This window comes from Rhizophagus irregularis, chromosome 8 (assembly GCF_026210795.1).
Source record: "Rhizophagus irregularis chromosome 8, complete sequence".
Classification (NCBI taxonomy): domain Eukaryota; kingdom Fungi; phylum Glomeromycota; class Glomeromycetes; order Glomerales; family Glomeraceae; genus Rhizophagus; species Rhizophagus irregularis.
This window is the reverse complement of record NC_089436.1, coordinates 709,169-730,339: the sequence shown is the minus strand read 5'-3', so window position 1 is coordinate 730,339 and position 21,171 is coordinate 709,169. Positions and strand designations below refer to the sequence as shown.

The 21,171-nt window shown below is 25.7% G+C and overlaps 8 protein-coding genes across 8 annotated transcripts; 4 read left to right on the top strand and 4 right to left on the bottom strand.

Moving 5' to 3' along the window:
- Window positions 1-102: 102 nt before the first annotated feature.
- OCT59_028062 (uncharacterized protein) lies at window positions 103-1,217 on the top strand (the record flags this gene model as incomplete). Its single annotated transcript, XM_025321101.2, has 6 exons — window positions 103-210; window positions 288-383; window positions 472-541; window positions 668-800; window positions 887-995; window positions 1,092-1,217. 6 exons carry the CDS (start codon window positions 103-105, stop codon window positions 1,215-1,217), a joined length of 642 nt encoding a protein of 213 aa, XP_025169808.1.
- A 407-nt stretch (window positions 1,218-1,624) lies between these two features.
- OCT59_028061 (uncharacterized protein) lies at window positions 1,625-1,933 on the bottom strand (the record flags this gene model as incomplete). Its single annotated transcript, XM_025321100.2, has 1 exon — window positions 1,625-1,933. The coding sequence occupies one exon, from the start codon at window positions 1,931-1,933 to the stop codon at window positions 1,625-1,627; it is 309 nt and encodes a 102-aa protein (XP_025169807.1).
- A 307-nt stretch (window positions 1,934-2,240) lies between these two features.
- On the bottom strand, window positions 2,241-5,387 carry OCT59_028060 (uncharacterized protein). Its single transcript, XM_025327727.2, has 3 exons — window positions 4,205-5,387; window positions 4,062-4,109; window positions 2,241-3,985 (listed from the first exon to the last, which is right to left on the bottom strand). Exons 1-3 carry the CDS (start codon window positions 5,334-5,336, stop codon window positions 2,325-2,327), a joined length of 2,841 nt encoding a protein of 946 aa, XP_025169806.1. The 5' UTR covers window positions 5,337-5,387; the 3' UTR covers window positions 2,241-2,324.
- A 6,018-nt stretch (window positions 5,388-11,405) lies between these two features.
- On the bottom strand, window positions 11,406-12,785 carry OCT59_028059 (uncharacterized protein; the record flags this gene model as incomplete). The annotated part of the gene is made up of 3 exons (XM_025321099.2): window positions 11,406-11,792; window positions 11,880-12,633; window positions 12,739-12,785. 3 exons carry the CDS (start codon window positions 12,783-12,785, stop codon window positions 11,406-11,408), a joined length of 1,188 nt encoding a protein of 395 aa, XP_025169805.2.
- Window positions 12,786-13,905: 1,120 nt separating this feature from the next.
- On the top strand, window positions 13,906-14,413 carry OCT59_028058 (uncharacterized protein; the record flags this gene model as incomplete). Its single annotated transcript, XM_066147057.1, has 4 exons — window positions 13,906-13,944; window positions 14,065-14,084; window positions 14,155-14,221; window positions 14,321-14,413. 4 exons carry the CDS (start codon window positions 13,906-13,908, stop codon window positions 14,411-14,413), a joined length of 219 nt encoding a protein of 72 aa, XP_065993808.1.
- Window positions 14,414-14,989: 576 nt separating this feature from the next.
- On the top strand, window positions 14,990-17,086 carry OCT59_028057 (uncharacterized protein; the record flags this gene model as incomplete). The annotated part of the gene is made up of 8 exons (XM_025321098.2): window positions 14,990-15,079; window positions 15,170-15,268; window positions 15,358-15,474; window positions 15,555-15,714; window positions 15,812-16,016; window positions 16,089-16,215; window positions 16,298-16,592; window positions 16,692-17,086. The coding sequence occupies 8 exons, from the start codon at window positions 14,990-14,992 to the stop codon at window positions 17,084-17,086; spliced, it is 1,488 nt and encodes a 495-aa protein (XP_025169804.2).
- A 363-nt stretch (window positions 17,087-17,449) lies between these two features.
- Window positions 17,450-18,847, top strand: OCT59_028056 (uncharacterized protein). Its single transcript, XM_025321097.2, has 2 exons — window positions 17,450-18,413; window positions 18,512-18,847. Exons 1-2 carry the CDS (start codon window positions 17,516-17,518, stop codon window positions 18,715-18,717), a joined length of 1,104 nt encoding a protein of 367 aa, XP_025169803.1. The 5' UTR covers window positions 17,450-17,515; the 3' UTR covers window positions 18,718-18,847.
- A 24-nt stretch (window positions 18,848-18,871) lies between these two features.
- OCT59_028055 (uncharacterized protein) lies at window positions 18,872-20,423 on the bottom strand (the record flags this gene model as incomplete). Its single annotated transcript, XM_066147056.1, has 3 exons — window positions 18,872-20,093; window positions 20,167-20,257; window positions 20,381-20,423. 3 exons carry the CDS (start codon window positions 20,421-20,423, stop codon window positions 18,872-18,874), a joined length of 1,356 nt encoding a protein of 451 aa, XP_065993807.1.
- Between the last annotated feature and the right edge of the window lie 748 nt (window positions 20,424-21,171).

Here is a 21,171-nt window from a genome sequence, read left to right as displayed (position 1 = left end):
CCCGAATACCACGTGAATTAAATTGGTGATGGTATTTTAATGATTTTAACGCGCAAAAACTTTGTACTCACCTTCCTTTCGTTCATTTATCAATTTGCAAAAATGTCATCATCAACGCGATATAATTCAAGTAATACACAAGATAATTCAGATAATTCACCATCACTTAATAATGTTTTGGAGATTGCCAACAAAATCGAATATAAGATTGTAAACTAATAAATTTTTTTAATTTTTTATTTATTTTTTTTTAAAAAAATAAATAAATAATTTTTATTATTAAATAGGGGCCAGTTACATTTCCTTCTTCACAAACGGCATCATCAATACAATTAATTGATTTGATAAGAGAAATACTTGATCTTTGTGATAATGTACAACAAGTAAGAATGAATTATAAATTAAAATAATAAAGTTTATAAAAATAATAATATTTTTTAATCATCAACTTTATTATTATTATTTTTCAAGATTCGAGAAGTTCTTACAAAATTTAAAGATTCTAAACAAAGTTTCGATTTAGTTAAAAAAATTGAAATCGGTTTGTTTTTAATATAATAATAATATTATTAATTTATTATATTAAGAGTCTTTTAATTATTATTATTTATTATATATATAATAAATCTTTTTTAATGATTTTTTTCAATTTTTTTCATTGTTTTAGAAAAAAAGATTAAAGTATTATCAGATTTCAATAATCATATAGAATCTATATTATCGGATAAACAATCTTTGATAATGAGAATTAAAGATCCTTTTGTTGGAGAACATATTAATATCGAACCGGAATATCACAGGCATATATTTTAAAATTAGATGTTTTTCATTAATTCATTAATTAAAAAATATTAAATTCTAAATAAATACTTTTTATATAATATAGAGCTTTTTCAGAATTATTCCCAGGTATTACAAAAAGTATTGCATCATTACCTAATGATATTGAGAGCACTTTATGGATAAAAAATCATTCTATCACAGATGATAAGATTGTATGTATTTTAAATTGTATTGTAAGTTATATTGTTCTATAAAAGTGATAACAACTAAAAATATATATATATATATATTTGATATTATTAATTCAGAGTAATCAAATCTATGGAATTGCATCTTTAGCTGCAATGTATGGAAATTATTTTGATAGTCTTGAGAGAGTTAGACAATTTTTAAAGCAAATATATGACATTGACACAGGAAAGGGTAAAGATTAATTTACCGTATTGATGGAATAATCATTCTTGTAAATAAAATCATTAGTATTATCAAACATAGATCGACAATCTTGGACATTTGTACCCTTAAATAATCTTGATTGATTTTCACAATTTTTCAATTTGAAATAATTATTCATATTTCTTACGATTTTTTTAATTATGGTATTTGAATATAAGTCTTATTAACTATTTGAAAAATTTAAAATTTAAACGAAGACATAGTTAAAGTAAATAATCCAATAAGAGTTTTATGAATCTTGTTGTGCAAGCGCAGCATTTAATCTTGTTTCTCGTATTAATCGTATTAACTGGCAACTAATGTTAATGAAAAGTGAAACCCTAAATATCTTCAATATAGTGATCTAAATCACAAATACAACTAGTTTATAATATCTACCCTTGATTTATCTTCGAGTCAATCGTTCAACTACAACGTGAATGCGGTTTTTTTCCGGTGTTTGGGCCCAATATTCTTCAATTTCTCGTGTCGGCATTAGCTCTACATTGTATCTGATCTCATCTTGCCCATCGTCGCGAACATTTACCATCCATAATTTAAGATCTTTGCTATCAGTTTTGGCAAAAGCTCGTGGTTGATCTAACCTGATTTTCTTTTTGAGATCACTAATGGTCTCATTCTTATTAATTTTTATTGCGAAGGCGCGCATAGTTCCTTCTCCTTTAACAAGACAAAAAAGCCTAATAGCCTGCATGGTTAGTTACGTTTTGAAAAAAGTTTTCTGAATTCTGATGACCTTTATATTTAATTGTATCTTTCCTTTCTCACACTAATTTAATGTGAAAAAGTCTTATAAACAATTAAATATTATCTATTCCGAACTATATAGGCGGAATAGGCCATTACTATCACTATTATAAAATCAAAATGAGATCGTTAAATTCTTTTTCATCTTTTTGATGTCACCGTTTATATAATGTTTAAACCATGTTAGAAAGCAATATTATATAATATTCGACTAAAAAAAATAAATTTTTTTTTTCATAACGTAATTGCTTCTTATATAATACGATATGTAACAATCATGATTTTATTTGTTATTTCTATATTCTACATTCTATTGTACAGTATTACTAAATTAAATTTTATTTTTTAGGTTCTTTAAATCTTTTCAACCATAAACTACTTAATACTACACTAATAGAACTAACTGCCATTGATAAACTAGCAAGTTCAGGTCTAAGACTATATTTAAATGCAGGAAAGAAAACACCGGCTGCAATAGGTATCGCTAAAGAATTGTAAATATAAGCCCATAAGAAATTATATCTGATCCTCCATATTATAGCTTTAGAAAGTGCTATTAACGTAATTAAAGAACTTAAAGTTGATCTTGTCAAAATAATAGAAGCCGATTCTATAGCGACATCTGTAGCACTTGCTACTGATATTGGTAAATCTGATTGTGCGAGAGCAGGTGAATCATTAATACCATCACCAATCATTGCAACTACAGCTCTTCTCGTTATTTCAATATCAAATTTGGGAGTAAAAAATGTAGTAAATATATTTGATTTTTTTAATGGGCGTCCTTTGCGTTGTAACCATTTAATTTTCTCTGCTTTCATTTCAGGTGTTACTTCGGCTAGAACATTCTCGATTCCAAGTTTTTTAGCAATAGCCTTAGCCGTTATAGGATTATCTCCTGTAATCATCCAAACTTCAATTCCACGAGCAATTAATTCGGAAACGGTTTTGGCAGCATCTGGTCTTGGAGTGTCAGCAATTCCCATTTGCGCAAGAATATAACCATTGGATGATTCAAAAAATGATAATCCAACAAGAACTATTGAATAACCGGAGTTTTTCCATTTTGCAACATTTGAAGATATTATGTTTTCACTAAGAGAAGGATAAACGCATCTATTCTTTTTAAGCCACCTTTCATTACCAATAAATACATTAAATGTTGAACCAGGATTTTTGGTAGGTAATAATTCACATGCAAGAGGATCATTAATTTCCACTTCAGCTCGAAGCCCTTTTCCAGGAAATTCGGTCACACTTTTCAATATGACATTATTTGAAAATTTAATTTTCGAGGAAGCAAACTGAGCGACAGCTTTGGCCAATGGATGATCACTTGAAGATTCAACAGTTCCAATGATTTGAAGATATAAATCACGAACTTTACTTACATCTTGTGATTCTTTTCCAAGAAATTTTGAACAAACGACTTTTGGTTTTCCATAGGTCAATGTTCCAGTTTTGTCAAATGCGATAGTATCAAGTCGAAAAGTTGTTTCAATAGCTTCACCACCACCTTTTATCAAAATACCAAATCGAGCTGCAAGACCAGTTCCAACCATAATAGCAGTGGGAGAGGCTAAACCCATGGCACAAGGACATGCAATAACCATTACAGATATAGCAAAGAATAAAGAAAATGTTTGATATGGTTCATTATTGGGTATCCAATCATTTGGAATCTTACCGGCAGCACCAAGAGATACCCATATAATGAAATCAAGAATTGCTATTGATATAACGACCGGAACAAATACTTGTGCAATTTTATCAGCTAATGCTTCAATTGGTGCCTTTTTACTTGATTGAGCCGTTTGTACTAGTTCAATAATACGTGAAAGTGTTGTATCAGAACCAACACGTGTCGCTTTTATCCAAATCATTGATGACAAATTTACTGTTGCGGATATAACTTCGTCATCAACTCCTTTCGTCACGGGTATAGATTCGCCTGTTAACATTGATTCGTCCAAAGATGTGGTACCTCGGAATATCTTGCCTAAAATATTAATATGTAAAAGTTTTAACCTGTTTGTTATAAAGAACGATATGAATTATTACTTATATATACTAACCATCGCATGGGATTTTTGCTCCAGGGTTCACTTTAAGAATATCATTAACTAAATTGATTTTAAAAAATGAAAGAAATAAGTAATCCAAAAAAATAGATATAATATATAATATAAAAAAAAAAATATTCTTTTGACAATTTTACCTTGAACGAGATCCATATCAATTTCTTTTTCGTCAATAACTTCTTGTTTGTTTTCATCATAACCAAGAGTGATAAGAATAGCTTTTTCCGGTTGTAATTCCATAAGTTTAGTTATCGTTTCAAAAGTTTTACCCTTCACTTTAGCTTCCATCCATCTTCCAAGCCAAATAAAAGTGATAAGAAAGACGCTAGTTTCAAAGAATTGATAACCAGGTTCTTCAGATTTTCGAAGAATTGGGATCAAAACATTTAAAATTGAGCCACAATATGCAACAGTGGTTCCAATCGCTACCAAAGTATCCATATTTGCTTGACGAGAATACCATACTGAACGAATACCTTTTAAATAAAAAGGATAACCAAGTACAAATTGAACAGGAGTAGCAAGAGCGAACAAAATTATGGTTCCGACTTCCAAACCGGGGATGATCTGATGTGAAATTACAGGATTATGATATATCATCATGAATACCATTGAAATTAAAGCTGTTGGGATAGAGAAACATAATGAGGCCAAAAATCTGTTACGAAGAAGTTTTTGATATTTTTCAGCACGACGTCGAATTGAATTTCCATTATTATCAGATCTATCCCTCTTAATAAGTTCAGCACCAAAACCACTTTCTTCAATAATTTTTATAAGATCACGTGGACCAATCTTATTTAAATCGTGTTTTATACTTGCTTCACCAGTAAGTAAATTAACATGAGCGTATTCTACGCCTGGTACCGATTCTAGAGAGTATTGAACTGAGCTTACACAGGAAGCACAAGTCATACCACTAACAGCTAATTTTGTAATTGTATCATGGAATGAAGTTTCGCCTTCTTGAGATGAAATATTGAGTTCCTCATTAAGGGCTTTTCTCGGATTGGAAGGATCAATGTACTTTTTTTCAATTTTAATATTTTCGACGTTAAAACCTGAGTTAATTATAGCTTGTTTAATTTGTTCGGGTTTTATTACATTTTCATCGAATTCAAAAATAGCATTACTCGTTAATAAATTGACGTTAATTGTAGTGGGATTTAAACCTGAAAGTTTTTTTAATGTGTTTTCAGTAGAAAGGACACAACTTGCACAAGTTAAACCTGACAAAGAGAAGTTTGCCTTTGATATTTTCTCGTCCATTTTTTTCAAGATTTTTTTTTTATAATGAGAAGATATAAGAAGTTCACTGATAAAAAATAAGAGGAGATCATTTTTAATTTCTATTTATACTTATTCTTACAGTTCTTTTAAATCAATCATTTTTGGGAAATATTATATGATCTCACGATATTGATATGAGGGATTTTTGCCGATTACTGACTTACTATCTTAGGAAAAATTGATTTACTTCCGAAATTTGAAATTACTGATTACAGTAATTTAATAAAAAAAAAAATCCCGCATTTTTTGCTATTGGCTAAAGCTACAATTATGGGAAACTTTAATTTGCAGGTTATTTAATAATTATTTTTAACATAAAAGTCACACTTTTATTAACTTTATTAAATAAATAACATTTTAATTCCCACATTTTTTTTTCTAAATAAATATTTCGTCATATCTTGAAAAGAAAAAAAAATAATATTGTTTGAATTGATTGTTTGAATTGTTTCACTGTAAACATGAGGCCCGAAACTTCCGAGAGGATTTCCGAAAGTTTAGGATTTCGGAATATACAAATCGAAACCTAAACAAATTCCGAACCCGAAACTAAATTCCCGAAGCTCACTATCGATGTTTGATAATCATTTTACTTTTTAAGACTTAATTTAGAAGTCTTTTACTCTTTTTTAAATAATAAAATGTCGGATAGTTTATTACAAAATTCAAAAAAAAACAAAGTCTGCAAGTAGTACTGGTGGAAGCCAATTTGGAGATTTTTTGAGCAAGGAGATGAATTAGACAAAGAGCACTATGTTACAAGTAACTTTAATTCGTTTTATTAATATAATTTTATGTAATAAACATTGTGAACTAATTAATAGGTTTCGGTTATATTTCGGTATATAAAAGTTTCAGGAGTTTCGGATTAGATTCGGGATTCGGGATTCGGAAAATAAATGCATGTTTCGAAAACCTAAAGGGTTTCGGAAGGTTTCGGTTTCGTGCTCCATGTTTAATTGTTCGTCATTTCCGCCAACATTTTAACAATTATACTATGATGAATAATGCATTTTAAAGTATCTAAATAAAAAAAAAAAGATGTACGCCATTTCATCACAAGATTCACAAAATACTTTATTATTTCACGTGCATTATTATTAAATTTTAAGGCGCCTGTTGATCATTCGTATTACAATATTATGAAAGAATGAATTTTTTTTAAATTTTAGTCGAGAGAAAAGCATTTTTTTTACTTTTAAAAATGATTTTAACACTTGATTGAATCATGGAATTCATAAAAGGGAATTTAAGGAGAAATTGCGGCATTTTTTTTTTTTGATTAAATGAAAAATGATTATTCAGATTTTCACACCAAAATGATGATATTTCGGAATAGAATAACGCAATCATTTCTAGTAAAATCAGCCCAAATAATTTTTTTTTTTTTTTGTTTCAAAAGTAAAAAAGTAATTGGCTAATAACAAAAATATTAATTTTTAAGTTATTCGGATTAATTTATTAAAATTTACCCGTTATGTTATGTAATAGTTGAATGTGAGATAACCATTACATAATTTAATTAATTTATCATCTTTTATTATCATCACATTATTTTTAAAATATCATGTGCATTATATTATATCTGAATCTTGTACTGTAATTCCTAATTTCAACTAGAGGTAAGTTCATTGAATTCATTAAAAGTTGTATTTTCATATTTTGAAATAGAGCAAATAATGAAAATAATAAAAAATAAGAATTTTAATTCTTTGAAAAGAATAGCAGTAAAATATTTTAAATCCGATAAATCCGTATGTATAATTATATCGAAAGATATTCCTACAAACTTGGGGGTATAAAGATAAGATATCAAGTTTTGATAAAGGCTAATAAATCATACATACATACTTTTATTATTATTCAGCCAAATAAATTCATGTAACAATAGTATTGAAAGAGTTTCGGAGATATACCAGAATATAAAACTAGAATTTACAGCTGATTTCAAAAAGGTCGGGACAATTAACAAATTTTAAAGAACTCGGAAATATTCGGTAAAGCTTGATATATAAAATAAAAATCATACGCTAATTTTGGAGTAATATTCTGAGAATGGTGGTATAATTTCGAATATTTCCGAGTTCTTTAAAATTTGCTAAGTGTCCCGTACATTATGAAATCAGCTGTAATAAAATTTCCCAGTAATTTAATATAAAGCTTATAAATGGAGTAAAAATAGAAATAATAATAAAAGGTCTTTATAAAGCTTATTCTGATACGGTCTTTTTATCCCGTGAATGAAATCTCGACACCACAGGGGCACTAAATCCTGACATTTCTGACGGTCAAGAATCCCGACGGTTAAGGAGAAAATGATTGAATTATGATCTGTTTGGATTTTGGATTTTTGTGTCGTAGATTGTCAAGATAATGGATTTTAGGATTACTTTCCACATCAATATGATTACGTAACAAAATCAGTTCAAATATTTTCAAATAAATAGTAATTGTCTAAAATATCATGTGCATTATATTATATCTGAATCTTATACTGTAATTCCTAATTTCAACTAGAGGTAAGTTCATTGAATTCATGAAAAGTTGTATTTTCATATTTTGAAATAGAGCAAATAATGAAAATAATAGCAGTAAAATATCATACATACTTTTATTATTCAGCTAAATAAATTCATGTAACAATAAACACATTGATTATACGGTATATAGTATTAAAATAAAAAATTGAAAGTTCCGGAGATATACCAGAATATAAACTAAAATTAATAAAATTTCCCAATAAATCTAATGTATCTTATCCAAAAAAATTTTCGAAATCTTTCGGAAAATCAAGAATAGATTTTGTACGCTAATATAAAGATTATAAAATGAAGTAAAAATAGAAATAATAAATGAAAATTTGGGAAAGTCTATATAAAGATTATTATCTGGACGAAACAATCGAAACATAGGACAATATCTGGCACGGTCTTTTTATCCCCTGAACCCCATGAATGAGATCCACAATATCGTATCGATGGACCATAATCCCGGCACTAAACCCCGATCATTTCAGATCCCTGCCATACAAAAATACATTAAATTTTTACAAATATTTTGTAATATTTTGTGATAGTAATTTTATTAACGATTCAGATGGCCGAATATAAAACTTTAAGACTCAGAATTTTATACTGCCAGGTTTCTATAATTGTTGGAATTTTGATCTGTCGGCTGTCAGGATTTTTGTGTCGTAGATTGTCAAGATTATGGATGTTAGGATTTTGTGGTAAACTTTTCCACATCAATATGATAACGTAGTAAAATCAACCCAGCAAAAATATACAATCGGATTAATTTATTAATTTACCCGTGATGACATTTATAACTTTATTATATTTATTATAATTATTCTCATTATTTTATTTTAAATGGAAATTTATATGTTCGTGATGTCTATATTGGTCAATGTCATAATTTCAACTCGAGGTTCATTGAAATTCATAAAATTCCCCTTCAGGTAGTATTGTACGTTTTTTTTTAAAAATAGCATGTATAATACTATGTAAATATAAATATATTGGAAAAGTTTCTACAAACTTGGGAATATAAAGATGAACTATCAAAAATTTTGAAATAAGTCATTTATTTAATAATTCATATATACATACTTTTTATTTTCCAATTAAGCCAAATAAGTTCTTGCATATTTTCATAGACTGAATGATATTTATATTACATATTAACACATTGATTATATATAATATCGATATAAATAATACCTATTTTAAATCACTTAAAATAAAATGATGTAAATGAAAATTTATAGAAAGTCTTATTATCCGGAGCGAAGCGAGGACTATCTCCAGTCATACATAAATTTGCATTATCCCCTGAGTTATTTCTGGATCACGCTAAACATAAATATATTAAAATTTATGTAATAACACTCTTTATCGAAGATATCTTTCCAAAATAAAACAAGAATTTTTAATCTGTATTGTACATTTTTTGTATTAGAGACGGACTTTACCGATTTCCGTTTTCCTAGTTTATAATGTTAAAATGCAACGTGTCAGAACGATATTGATGTGGCTTATACGGTTACAGGCTCTTCATTGATTGGCGCTACCTATCATGTGATTTAAAAATAAAATTGCTACAAATTTAATATTTTTAAATATTTATTTTTGGATAATTTAGCATTTACTAAAAGCAAATAAAAGATTAAACTCATCTTGAAAATAAATATCATTAAAATCAAATAAGAATAATAAAATGAAACTGAAAGACAAAACCAAAATCTCAAGAATAATAAATTAAAAATCTAAAAAATAAATGGAAAAATAAGATAAAAACCAAAAATGAATGAAACTAGTAACTTTTAAAAACAGAATAAAAAATCAAATTCAAAGTCCAAAAAAATCAAATAAAACTAATTTTAAAAATAAAATAAAATTCAAAGTAAAATGAAAATCAAAAACAAATAAAGACCCAAAAATAGGATTGATTAATTAAAGAATAAAAATTCAAAAAAATCTGAAATATTTAAAATACCTGAAATTTACTATTTATTAAATAAAAATCAAACTAAAAGTTAAAAAATCCATTAAAAAAGAAATAGTTATTAAAAAATAAAAAAAAAAGCAAATAAAAGAAAAAAAGTTACTTAATATAATTAATAAAAAAAATTTTATCAAAATTTTCAAAATTAAAAAGAATTATTTACAAAAAAAAGAAAGGTTATTTAATATTAATTAATAAAAAATATATATATAATTTACAAAACTGAATTTATATTTAAAAAAAAAAATAATTATTACAAATAAGCTAATTAAATTTTAATTTAATTATATAATTAAAGAAAAAGTATATATAGCAAATATAAATTATGTTTTATTAAAAATAGTATAACAGCTTTTTATAATTATTATATATAATTACAGTATATATAATTGCTTTTTTTAAAGTAAATAATAGAAATATATAAAAGTAATAAACTATATTCTACTCTAATACTATTAATTTATTAAATCACTAATTAAAACTTATATGTATACTATTAGGTAGTTATATTGGATACCACATATAAAACAAGTATTTTTAATGAAATTACCCTATGCTCTATGATAAACTAATATATATAATTACATATAGTATATAAAAAAATTATGTATAATTCATTTTCTTTATAGTGAATTTTTATATAGTGAATAATTTGTTATAATAAAGAAAAGTTTAAGTACAGATTTTTTATATATATAATAAAATAATCTTCAGTATGGTGAATTTCTTATTATAATAAATTTTAATATTCAGTTTATAGGATTCACTATAATAAGAAAGAGTTGTAATATATAATATATTCTTTTACTTTAGTCAAAATTCTTGAATTTTTAACTTTATTAACTTTTTAAAATTGGATTATTCTCTTATAATTATCAGAATTTTTTTAAAATTTGTAATTACTTAAATTATTTTATAAGAATATTGCTAAATATTACTGCTGGTGGTTAAGGTAGGAATGTAGGATTTTAGGCAAAATTAAAAATATTATAAAACTCTGCTTATTAATAGTTGTTAATGTTGGTGTAAATTTAACAATACCTATTTTATAAAAAAAAAAGGGTTAAATTTGAAATAATCCTTAAAATTTTTTTTAATTAATTAATAAAGTAATTTTTTGAATTTTGTGTACAAAAATGTTTTTTTCTAAGCAAACTTATCTAAATTATAGGAAATCAAAGGAAATTCTAATGATTACTTCAAATTTAAAACTTTTTTAAAATCATTTTTTATGATAGTAGAATTTTGAAAAGTGCAATTATAGTTTATACACTCTTTTAATTTAAGACATATAATAAAACTAACAAAAAAATTATTGGTTATTTATGAGGAACTTAGTTTTTTTTTGGTTAGTGAAATCTATGACCTAACTCCTTTAACCGCAGGCTAAAATTCATGTGACCGTAATTTGTTAAATTCGCATGTGATTTTATGATTTTATATACTTACGATTCGTATCATACGTAGAAACAAATAAAATAAAATAAAATCATACGTATAAACGTACTATTTTAAAATCATACTACTAACATATGTTTTACTTTAATAATTTACGATGGTTTCTTTTAATTTTATAAAATATTCAAGATTATTACAATCATTACCTATAATTTTAACCCTTCTAAGTTGATGAAATTTGGTTTTAATTAAAGGTAAAACCATAAAAGAATTTAAATTTAAACAATAATAAATTTCCAACACTTGTAATTTTTTACATAACGTAATTGAATTCCATTGACAACATCCTGAAAAATTTACCTTATAAAATTTAATTCTACGTAATGATTTAGATTGTGATAAGATTGATTGTATAATAAGTGTTGAATGATCAGATAAATTTGTTATTTCTAATGATACTAAATTATTTTGTGATTCTATTATGTGATCAATATTTTTTGCCGTTGAAAAATTTTCTATACAAAGATCTCGCTATGATAAAAATAAAAGAAATATATGAAAAAATAAATAAATAATATATATATATATATATATACACAATACATATAAACCACTTACCACATTCGTACATAATTTGGATAATAAGATCATACCACTACTATTTTCATATGTTCCAGTAATAGTTAATTGTTGAACCGGTAAGATAAATTTACAGATTTCTGAACATTCATCATATTTATTTTTATCATTCAAATTATTCAAATTATTCATACCATCACCAATTAATCCCATCAAATTATATAATTTAAATCTATTAAGTTGACCAGATTTCTTATAAAATAATTTTAATAGAGAATTCATTAATAAATAAGAGGAATCATTTTGTCTTTTTTTTAAATTATTCTGACACCAATTTTCGACTGAAAAATAAAAATTTTGTTGATGTAAATGTTTAAAATATGATGGATAATCGAATAAATAATTTTTTGAGATATAATGAGATGGTAAATAATTTATTCCTCGAGATAAAAGAAATTTTTGTTCTTTTTCATCTAAAAATGATAAATAAATATTTACAACCATTTGTCCATTATTTAAACATGGATGAAATGGTTGTCTCCATAAAGTTATGATAGCATTTCGACACCAATGTCTATTAACTAATATGCATGAATATAAATTTGAATAAGCGTGTAAATCGTATGTTCCATTATATGGAAATGTATCCGCCAAATGATTAAAAATTTCTTGCAGGATTTCTGATATCATATATGATGCTAATTTATTAGGTACTTTATGAACTTTGGAAGGTACATTTTCCGTGTCAATTTGAATTTTTCGTGAATTGACCTTTTTTTTAAAACTAGACCTTCTAAAAATATGATAATAATAAATATTATGAAAAAATATATATATATTATATATATATTTATGTATAATATATATATTTTTATGTATGAAAAAATATGTAACTTACCTAATTATAAGAGAATTAAAAATTTTTTTTATAAATTTCTTTGTCATATCTGTACGAGATAAAGTTTTTTACTTGAAAAATCTTTTTTAAATCATTTAAACATTTTATACTACAATAATAACTACGGCAGCGGTATGTTGAAAACTCCGCAAACGCACGTGTGTAACAATTAGGGAGAAGATCCTATGAATCAATTTCTATTAATGTATTAATAGAAAATCCGGTTAAAATTTTAAATCGAGCTTGGGAAAAAATAATAGGTTCTTAGCATTCTCATTATGGAAATGAAAATCAACTAAGCCCAATTATATATGAAATTTCATATTTGTTATCACTAGTAAATTAAATAATAATTTTATATAACAATGAAACAAAAACTTTAAATACAAAACTCTGAAACTCCAAAATGTGTACTAATTATACTGTATATTCATTGTTTATATATATTTATTAAGTAAAATGTAATCTTTTTCTGCATTAAAACATCATGTTTCTAATAGTATTTATTAATTTATAATATGCGACTAATAAATTAATGTTTTGCTAAAAAAAAAATTACTACAAAATACGAAGAATATGGAAAGCTTATATTATTAGTGTCAAATGTGATTGGATGACCGGTTTATATTTATATCTATTTTGAATCCCGATCTTTTTACTATTTATTATCTAATTTACAAAATTAAATCATTATTGGCTTTAAGTAAATTGATTACATACTACAAATAAATAATGGTTGACTTTCAATATCAATGTATGTACAGTACAATATCATACTTTATTAATTCAAATTATGGATTTCTTTTTTTAAAAAAAACATATACGTCGCAAGTTGTAATAATATTTACTTTATTCTATGTGCGATAACATTAAAATATTTTTAGAAGAATAAGAACGATGACTTGGCAATATGTCTTTGTAAATTGTGATCAATGAATTTAACTTTAACGACAACGATGTCGGAAACAACCTATAGATTTACCTAAAACATCATAGACATAGTATTGGGATTAACCGAATAAGGATTAATTATACGGACACATCTGTTTTTGCATATCAAAAGAATGCTGCCTTTTGCAATTCTTTATTAATACTTGTGTAATGCTATTAGTGAGAATATTTTAATTAAAGCACGAAAAATAAATATTTACACTTTGGGCATTTGTAATGCGTGTTACGACTGCGAAATTAAATAGTTATGCTAATGTAATCAGAATTGGCTCACTTGGATTGATATTGTCGCCCATTCAATAACTAAACATTTAGACATCAAAGTCATTGGGTAAAAAGTAAACTCAATTTAAAAATTGTTTCATTAACTCTCAGTTTCTCTCAATAGATAAAATGTAATTCTTTGTTTGTTATCTCTAAATTCTGTACTCTAAACCGTTAAGGATGTTGTTAATTATAATTCAGTTCTCCTTATGTGAATTTACAGGATAACATCCATAAATTGTCTGCATTTTACTGCGATGCGAACAAGGTTTGTGATTAAAAAGATGCATGGAGAAGCCCTAGAATGAAACAATAAAATAAAATTTTCCTAATTATTTAACATCCTTAATAATATTTATATGACCAGAGAACGGTTTCAGAAACTGCTGTTGTCGAGCAGAAGATCTTATATTTCAATAGTGCAAGCTTTCATTTGTCACACGTTCTGTCTCCATTTTAACATTTACGATCGATTCTTAAGGATAGTCTAGAACAAAGAATTAAAGTTATGTTATAAATATGGAATACAATTCCTTATCACAATCAGGGTAGAACTTTTTTAAAAAACAAGAAAAGTAAACAATAACTTTCCAAACGACATATATATTGTACATTTTATGTTCTTCGTTATAATGTCACACACGTTAAAAGAATATTTGAAAAAAGTCAATTCATAGAGCTAGCATTTTGGATTGGTTAAATGAAATTCTTTATAAGCAGTTTTTAGCCAATAAAGTGATTTATATATTGAATAATAATGAATAATCTAAAAATAGAAAATCAAATACTCCTAAATGAAAAAATAATAATTTAATTTGATATTTTCATATGTTCAAATTCAATCTTCGATTACTTTTAAGCTTTATTTTATTTAAACTCTTGAATTTGATTATTTAGGCTCAGACCAATAAAATGGTTCATTGAAGCAATAAATATTAACACAATGTTATAGCATAACGAAAGTAAATTATATTTAAGTACTTAGTCTTCTTTACTTTCTTTAAACAAAAAATTTTTTTTTTTTTTTTTTATCAAAATGAATAACATTCTTAACACTTTGGCAGTGGGATTTTGCATTTTGGCGATATTTTACATAGTTAATAAGCTTCGTAATCGTAAATTGGTGGTATGTACGATAAATAAAGTCGGTATTTATTATTTGATTAATACATTATATTTGTGACTTACAATCTATAAATTAAATGTCATTCATAAGAATGAACCACCTTTGGTATATTACAAGTATCCAATAATTGGGCATACTTGGGATTATTGTGCTGACGTCGATAAATTTTTATTGAAATGTAAACAAGAAGTATGAGTATGAACATGTTATAGATAATTATCGTAAGATCTTTTTTTTTTTGATTTTAAAGGATGTTTTTTTTTCAATTAAATAAATAGTATGGTGAAATTTTTTCGATATACGTATATGGATCTGTTATAACGGTCGTTGGTAAAGAATTATGTTATGAAGTTTTCAATTCAAGAGATGTTTCATTCAGCGCTGCATTTGAAGAAGTAGTGTATCGTTGTTTTATCTAATAAAATGCTTTTTTTAAAAAACAAATTAACGTCAAATGGTTTAAACCCAATTCTAGAAAGTTCCAGTTGCAAGAATTCTTGGACTGCCACTTGATTATATGAGTTTCGCAGCAGAAATTTCTAAAAATGTTTTCACTGCTCAAATGCATTTGTTTCTCGAAAAAACTCAACAATCACTGTATAGTGGAGTTAATGAAATAATTGGAGAATGTGATGGTAAAAAAAATAAATACTAAACCTTTTTTCTAATAAGAATATATTTGTAATATTTGTTTATTTATTTATTTATTTATTACTTTCTCTCATTAATAAGAACCCAAAATTATTCATGATTTACGTCAAGTTTTATTTTCGATAGTTTCAAGGCCGGTCACAACCATTCTCGTTGGAGATAGTTTATGTCATGATAATGATTTAATTAATATATTTATGAATTTTAGTAATGAATTATATAAATTATTAAAAGTTCCCGAATCTTTAGGATTGATTCATCCATGGATTTTCCAACAGAGTCTTATGTATGTATGTTGATAGCATTTATTAATTTATTGAAATTCCTTTTCTTCATTTACTGATATATGATTTAATAGAATGAGATTTAGATTTGGAAGGTGTAAAATAAAGAAACTTCAAGAAATTGTAATTGAAAAAATCAAGCCGGAGATCGAAGAACGTCTTAGACAGGAACGAAAGTTTGGAAATAACTGGAAACCTCCAGTAAGTAATACTTGTTGAAATAAATTTGTTTATCCCAGATGATTATTAACTAAATGATGTATTATTTTAACTTATATAACAGGTTGATTGTATTCAATACTTGTTGAGTCAACCTGGCGTAGATAAAGAAAATCCAGATTATGTTTGGATATCCGGATACTTACTTGCAATCACGTTCGCTTCAATGTCAACAACGGTTTCTTCTACTACAAATTTTTTATTAGATTTTGCTTCGAGACCAGAATATTGGGATGACTTGTTAGAAGAGCAAGAAAAATTCAACCCAAATGATAAATTAACTGATTTAGATCAAATTTCTAAAATGGAAAAATTGGATAGTTTTCTCAAGGAAGCTTTAAGATTAACTGGAAATGTTTGTAAGTAAATAAAAATTGTTTATTTTAATATTGTTTTAATATATACACATGTAAGTGTACATATTTTATTTATTTATAATATTTTAATTTTATATATAGTTAGTTTAATTCATAGAGTAACTGGATCAGAACTCAAATTTTCTAATGGATATCAACTTCCAAGAGGTAGTAACGTTGGAATTTATTTAAAAAACGTACATTATGATGATGAAAGATACGGACCAGATCCAAATAAATTTGACGGATATAGATATTTAGGAAAAGAATCTCCAACATCGAAAGTTTCTAGAGACTTTCTTCACTTTGGTATGGGACGACATGCTTGTCCTGGAAGAATTTTTGCTATTAATGAGATAAAAATGCTTAGTAGTATTCTTATTAAGAAATATAAAATTACTACAAAAAGTAAGAAAAGGCCTTCTAATTTTATAATTAGTGGTGTTTCTTTCCCTAATCCTGAACCATTGATCTTTGAAAAAAGAGTGAAAGCATAAATTATAATTTTTACAATTAAAAATTAAATATTATGTCATTTCTTTTATTATTAATTTTATGTAATTTATTTATTATTGAATTTTTTTATTCACACGCTTTATTTACCCTTATTCGGATAAGTGATAATAAAAATTTTTACTCTTACTTAATCATAACATCATATCACGTGAAAGTAAAATTCTTGTATGCTGGAGGCCTGGAGCCTGGAGTGCTGGTTACTGGCTATACTGTATTACCTTAGATAATTGAGCGTCACATGAAGAATAAAAAACGCGTCTTACTACCAAATTTAGACACAGAAAACATTGAAATATGATAGGAGCATTAATTATAAAAATACGACTACACGTTATTATTTAAACAATTTGTTATCTCCTTTACTCTTTTTCCCCTCAGTCCCTCACCTTCTCACCTTCTAATCACAAACAATGGAGGAAATAAAAATTGATTTAGCTGTTTTAAAATTTCTCTTCAATATACTAAGAAAACAAGTTTTATTAGAAAAAGAAATACCCAAAGATATATTCTTTCAAGCGCAAGAATATATTTCGTCACATAATGATACATTAAAACATACAAATATCTATAAATCTTATATTAAACACCAATCTTCTTGGAGACAAAACCCACAAATTATTAAATCTATTCAATTAACAACAAATGAAAAAGAAAAATGTATATTTTTATATAAATTATTTATTACATCTACGCGTTCATTTCATCCAAAATTATTTTATGAATTTTCTAATATTAATGAATACCAAAGAAGTAAATGGTTGAACTCAAAATATAAAATACCATGTAATGAATGGAAAATTAAAAATGGTATTCTAGAAAATTTGAATAAATGTTTACCAGGATTTAAATTTTTAGTTGAATATGATGTTAATAATATTGGACAAATTGATGATGAACAATTAGATGATGATAAATATGAATTATTTGATGAAAAAGTCGACTTAAGTTACGGTGGTATGGTCTTTGTTTCTGAGGTGGGTGTTATGATTGTGATTGATCTTAAATATCCAAGGTATAAGACTGGATCATTCTTAGAGGAAAAAAGAAGTGTAACGCAAATGGAATATTATAGAAGATATAAATGTTTAAATGAACAAGTAATAAGTCAGAAAAGAATTGAGAAATTAAAGAAAATCGTTGAAGAAAAATTTGAAGAGAAATGTATTATGGTGATTGGAGCAAAATTTATTGATGAATCTCAACTGGAATTTTATGATGAATTCGATAAATTGATTGCAGGAAAAATTAAAGAATTAGCTAATATTACTGATATTGAATCAATCATCAAGCCAGTAATTAATACAGAAGGTAAGATATTAATACAGTACATTATTTTTTTTTTTGAGGCAAATGAATTTCTTAATTAAGGCACATAATTTTTTTTTTATTTCTTACAATTTTTATAGAAAATGGAACTTGCGAAACAATTGCAGGTTACCTCATAATATTAATCGGATTTATCATATATATGATAATTTTTGTATACAGTTTAAAATGGGACCTTGAAACGAAAGAATGGGATTTTATTGATGTACAAGATGACGATGATGTTATCGTAGAAATTCTTTTAGCTTTATTTCAATTAATTTTTTGTGGTAATTATACTTGTTAATGCTGATTAATTAAATTTATTAATTATTAAGAATTAAAAATTAAAAGTTTATGATATGTAAAAGGATAACAAATAAAGTTTTATATTAAAAAAGATAGGAGCGAAAATAAAAAGCGTTCCATTATCCCAATTAAATTATAATTAGTCGTGATTATTAACTACTACTTTGTACAGAAAAAACTTCCCAATCTTCCCAATAGAATGTATCCGATTTCATAATAGAAGATTGATAACATTTTTTAATGGTATAACCAATAGGATTGCTAGGTTTAGTATTAACCCAAAGATCGGGGCCAGTACCAAAACAAATTCCATCCCAAGGATGATCATAAATGGAATAGTTTTTATATTCTGTTTTGACTTTAGATAATTTAACATTATTATCTAAAGTGGTTGGGTTAATAAAAGAATCCATAGAGAAAATAAAACACTCTTTTGAACCTCTAGAGGAATTAAACCAAGATCTTTTCCAAGAAATATCAAGAGAGTTATAACCACCAACCAAACAATTATTATCTCGAATTTTAACTATAACTATAGTTGGTCCAACATTATCACATTTTTCATGAAATAAACTAGGATTATCAACTGAAGCTCTATATAATAACTTAAATGTATATGGAATTGATTTTGATGAATGTAATTCATGACTATCATTTATCCAACTTGCTATTACTGCTGCTTGTTTTGGGTTCAATAACTTGGAATCAATTTGTATATTACATTTTCTTGGTGGTAGTATATTATAATTTGAAGGATCTGTGAATTGATAATTTATAATATCTTTTAATAATTCTTTTGATATTATTTTAGAATATGGTTTTATTTTTGTATAAAATTCATCTGGTGAAATATGAAAGAATCTAATTAATGGAATACAATTTTTTAACGTTTTTTTCAATGCATCGAAATCTTCCGAAGTCCATTCATAATCGTTGTAATCTCTTGATATTAGATTATTATTGTTGCTAATTATATTTTTATTATAACTTAAAGATGGGGTGTTTGTTATACCCCATTTCAAAACACAATCCCATAATTCAGGTTCACTCATTCCAAGATCGTCACGTTCCAATAAAGCTACTAAAGAACTTTCATCCATATTTAAAAAAGTTTCAGATTCAAAAATTGAAGGATTTAATAATGTAATTTCTTCAAGACAAAAATTTTTTAATATAGTAAATGTAGTCCTTGAAGTTGTAATATTAAGGATTTCAATTAAATTATCATCTATCCATCTTAATTTGTTCTGTATTAAATATGTTTGAACATAATCTAATAATTCATCAATCATCAATTCATCTGCTGCACATAATAAATCTAATATATTTGAAAGTTCTTTATCTTCTAATTCAATCGTTCCATTATATATATACCTTTAGAAAAAAAAAAATCAAATATATAAGTTAAAAAAGTATAACGTCGTAAGAACGTTTATAAATTGCTTACCGTAGAATAGCATCAAATATATCAGGAGAAATATTGGGTTTCTCAAATTTAATGATATTTTCTTGATTTCTTGCCCAATCACTTGAAAGAGCTGTATAAAAGTACTGTGACCTAGCTCTTAATATTAAAGAATGAGCTTTAAATTCATGATGATTTGGTGTAACTCCTACTTTAATTATTACATCGTGTCTATCATTAAAATCCACTAATTTACCAATATCTTTCGATAATTTTGTCAATAAAGATTCTGTGGACATTTTTTTGGATAATAAATTTTTAAAAAGAGAATTATTGAAAAAAACCACTGAAAACTATTCATTAATATTTATACTTTTAACCAAAATAAATGATATTTAAGGAGTTTCGTCACATGTTCCTAATTTATCAAATGATAACCAAAAAAGTTTAATTCGTGGTAAAATTTATTATATTTGATGTCACAATTATCAATGACATTTTTTTTTCTGATCTGACATTCGGGATATCATTTAAAGTTTATTTCTGCATGTTCGGTCAATATTTGCCTAAAGACGGGTGTAACCTCCTAAATGGTGTTGATCTTTTAACAATTAGGTTATTTGTAATACAAAAGAAACATACGTTTCAAATACATAGGCGTATGATTATTTAACATTCAATGATTCCGAAAATTAGACACATGTCGTAGATCTAAGATGAATATGAATATACACACACCATAAGGAAAATGGAGTATTCCTAATTTCTATAATATGATTCACGTATACGTCATACTAACAAATTAATAATATTCCCCGTTTTTTTTCATGAGTATGATATTAAATTTATTTCATTTTAAAATATCTGGTACGTTATTGTAAATAATTAAATTAATTAAACCTCATTTAAAATATAACAATATAATAGGATTACAAATCAAAATTTCATTCTATATTTAAAAATAAAACCCATGTGATCTATTTATCGGAAACCCTATCGATTTACTCCGATCGATTAACGTGATAGGGAGTTAACCGTAAACGAGTA

Coding starts and splice junctions, on each gene's coding strand:
- OCT59_028060 (XM_025327727.2), bottom strand. CDS start 5,336: ATGGACGAGAAAATATCAAAGGCAAACTTCTCTTTGTCAGGTTTAACT. Junction 4,110..4,204: donor TGATATGGATCTCGTTCAAG/GTAAAATTGTCA, acceptor AAATCAATTTAG/TTAATGATATTCTTAAAGTG. Junction 3,986..4,061: donor AGCAAAAATCCCATGCGATG/GTTAGTATATAT, acceptor TTAATATTTTAG/GCAAGATATTCCGAGGTACC.
- OCT59_028056 (XM_025321097.2), top strand. CDS start 17,516: ATGGAGGAAATAAAAATTGATTTAGCTGTTTTAAAATTTCTCTTCAAT. Junction 18,414..18,511: donor GCCAGTAATTAATACAGAAG/GTAAGATATTAA, acceptor CAATTTTTATAG/AAAATGGAACTTGCGAAACA.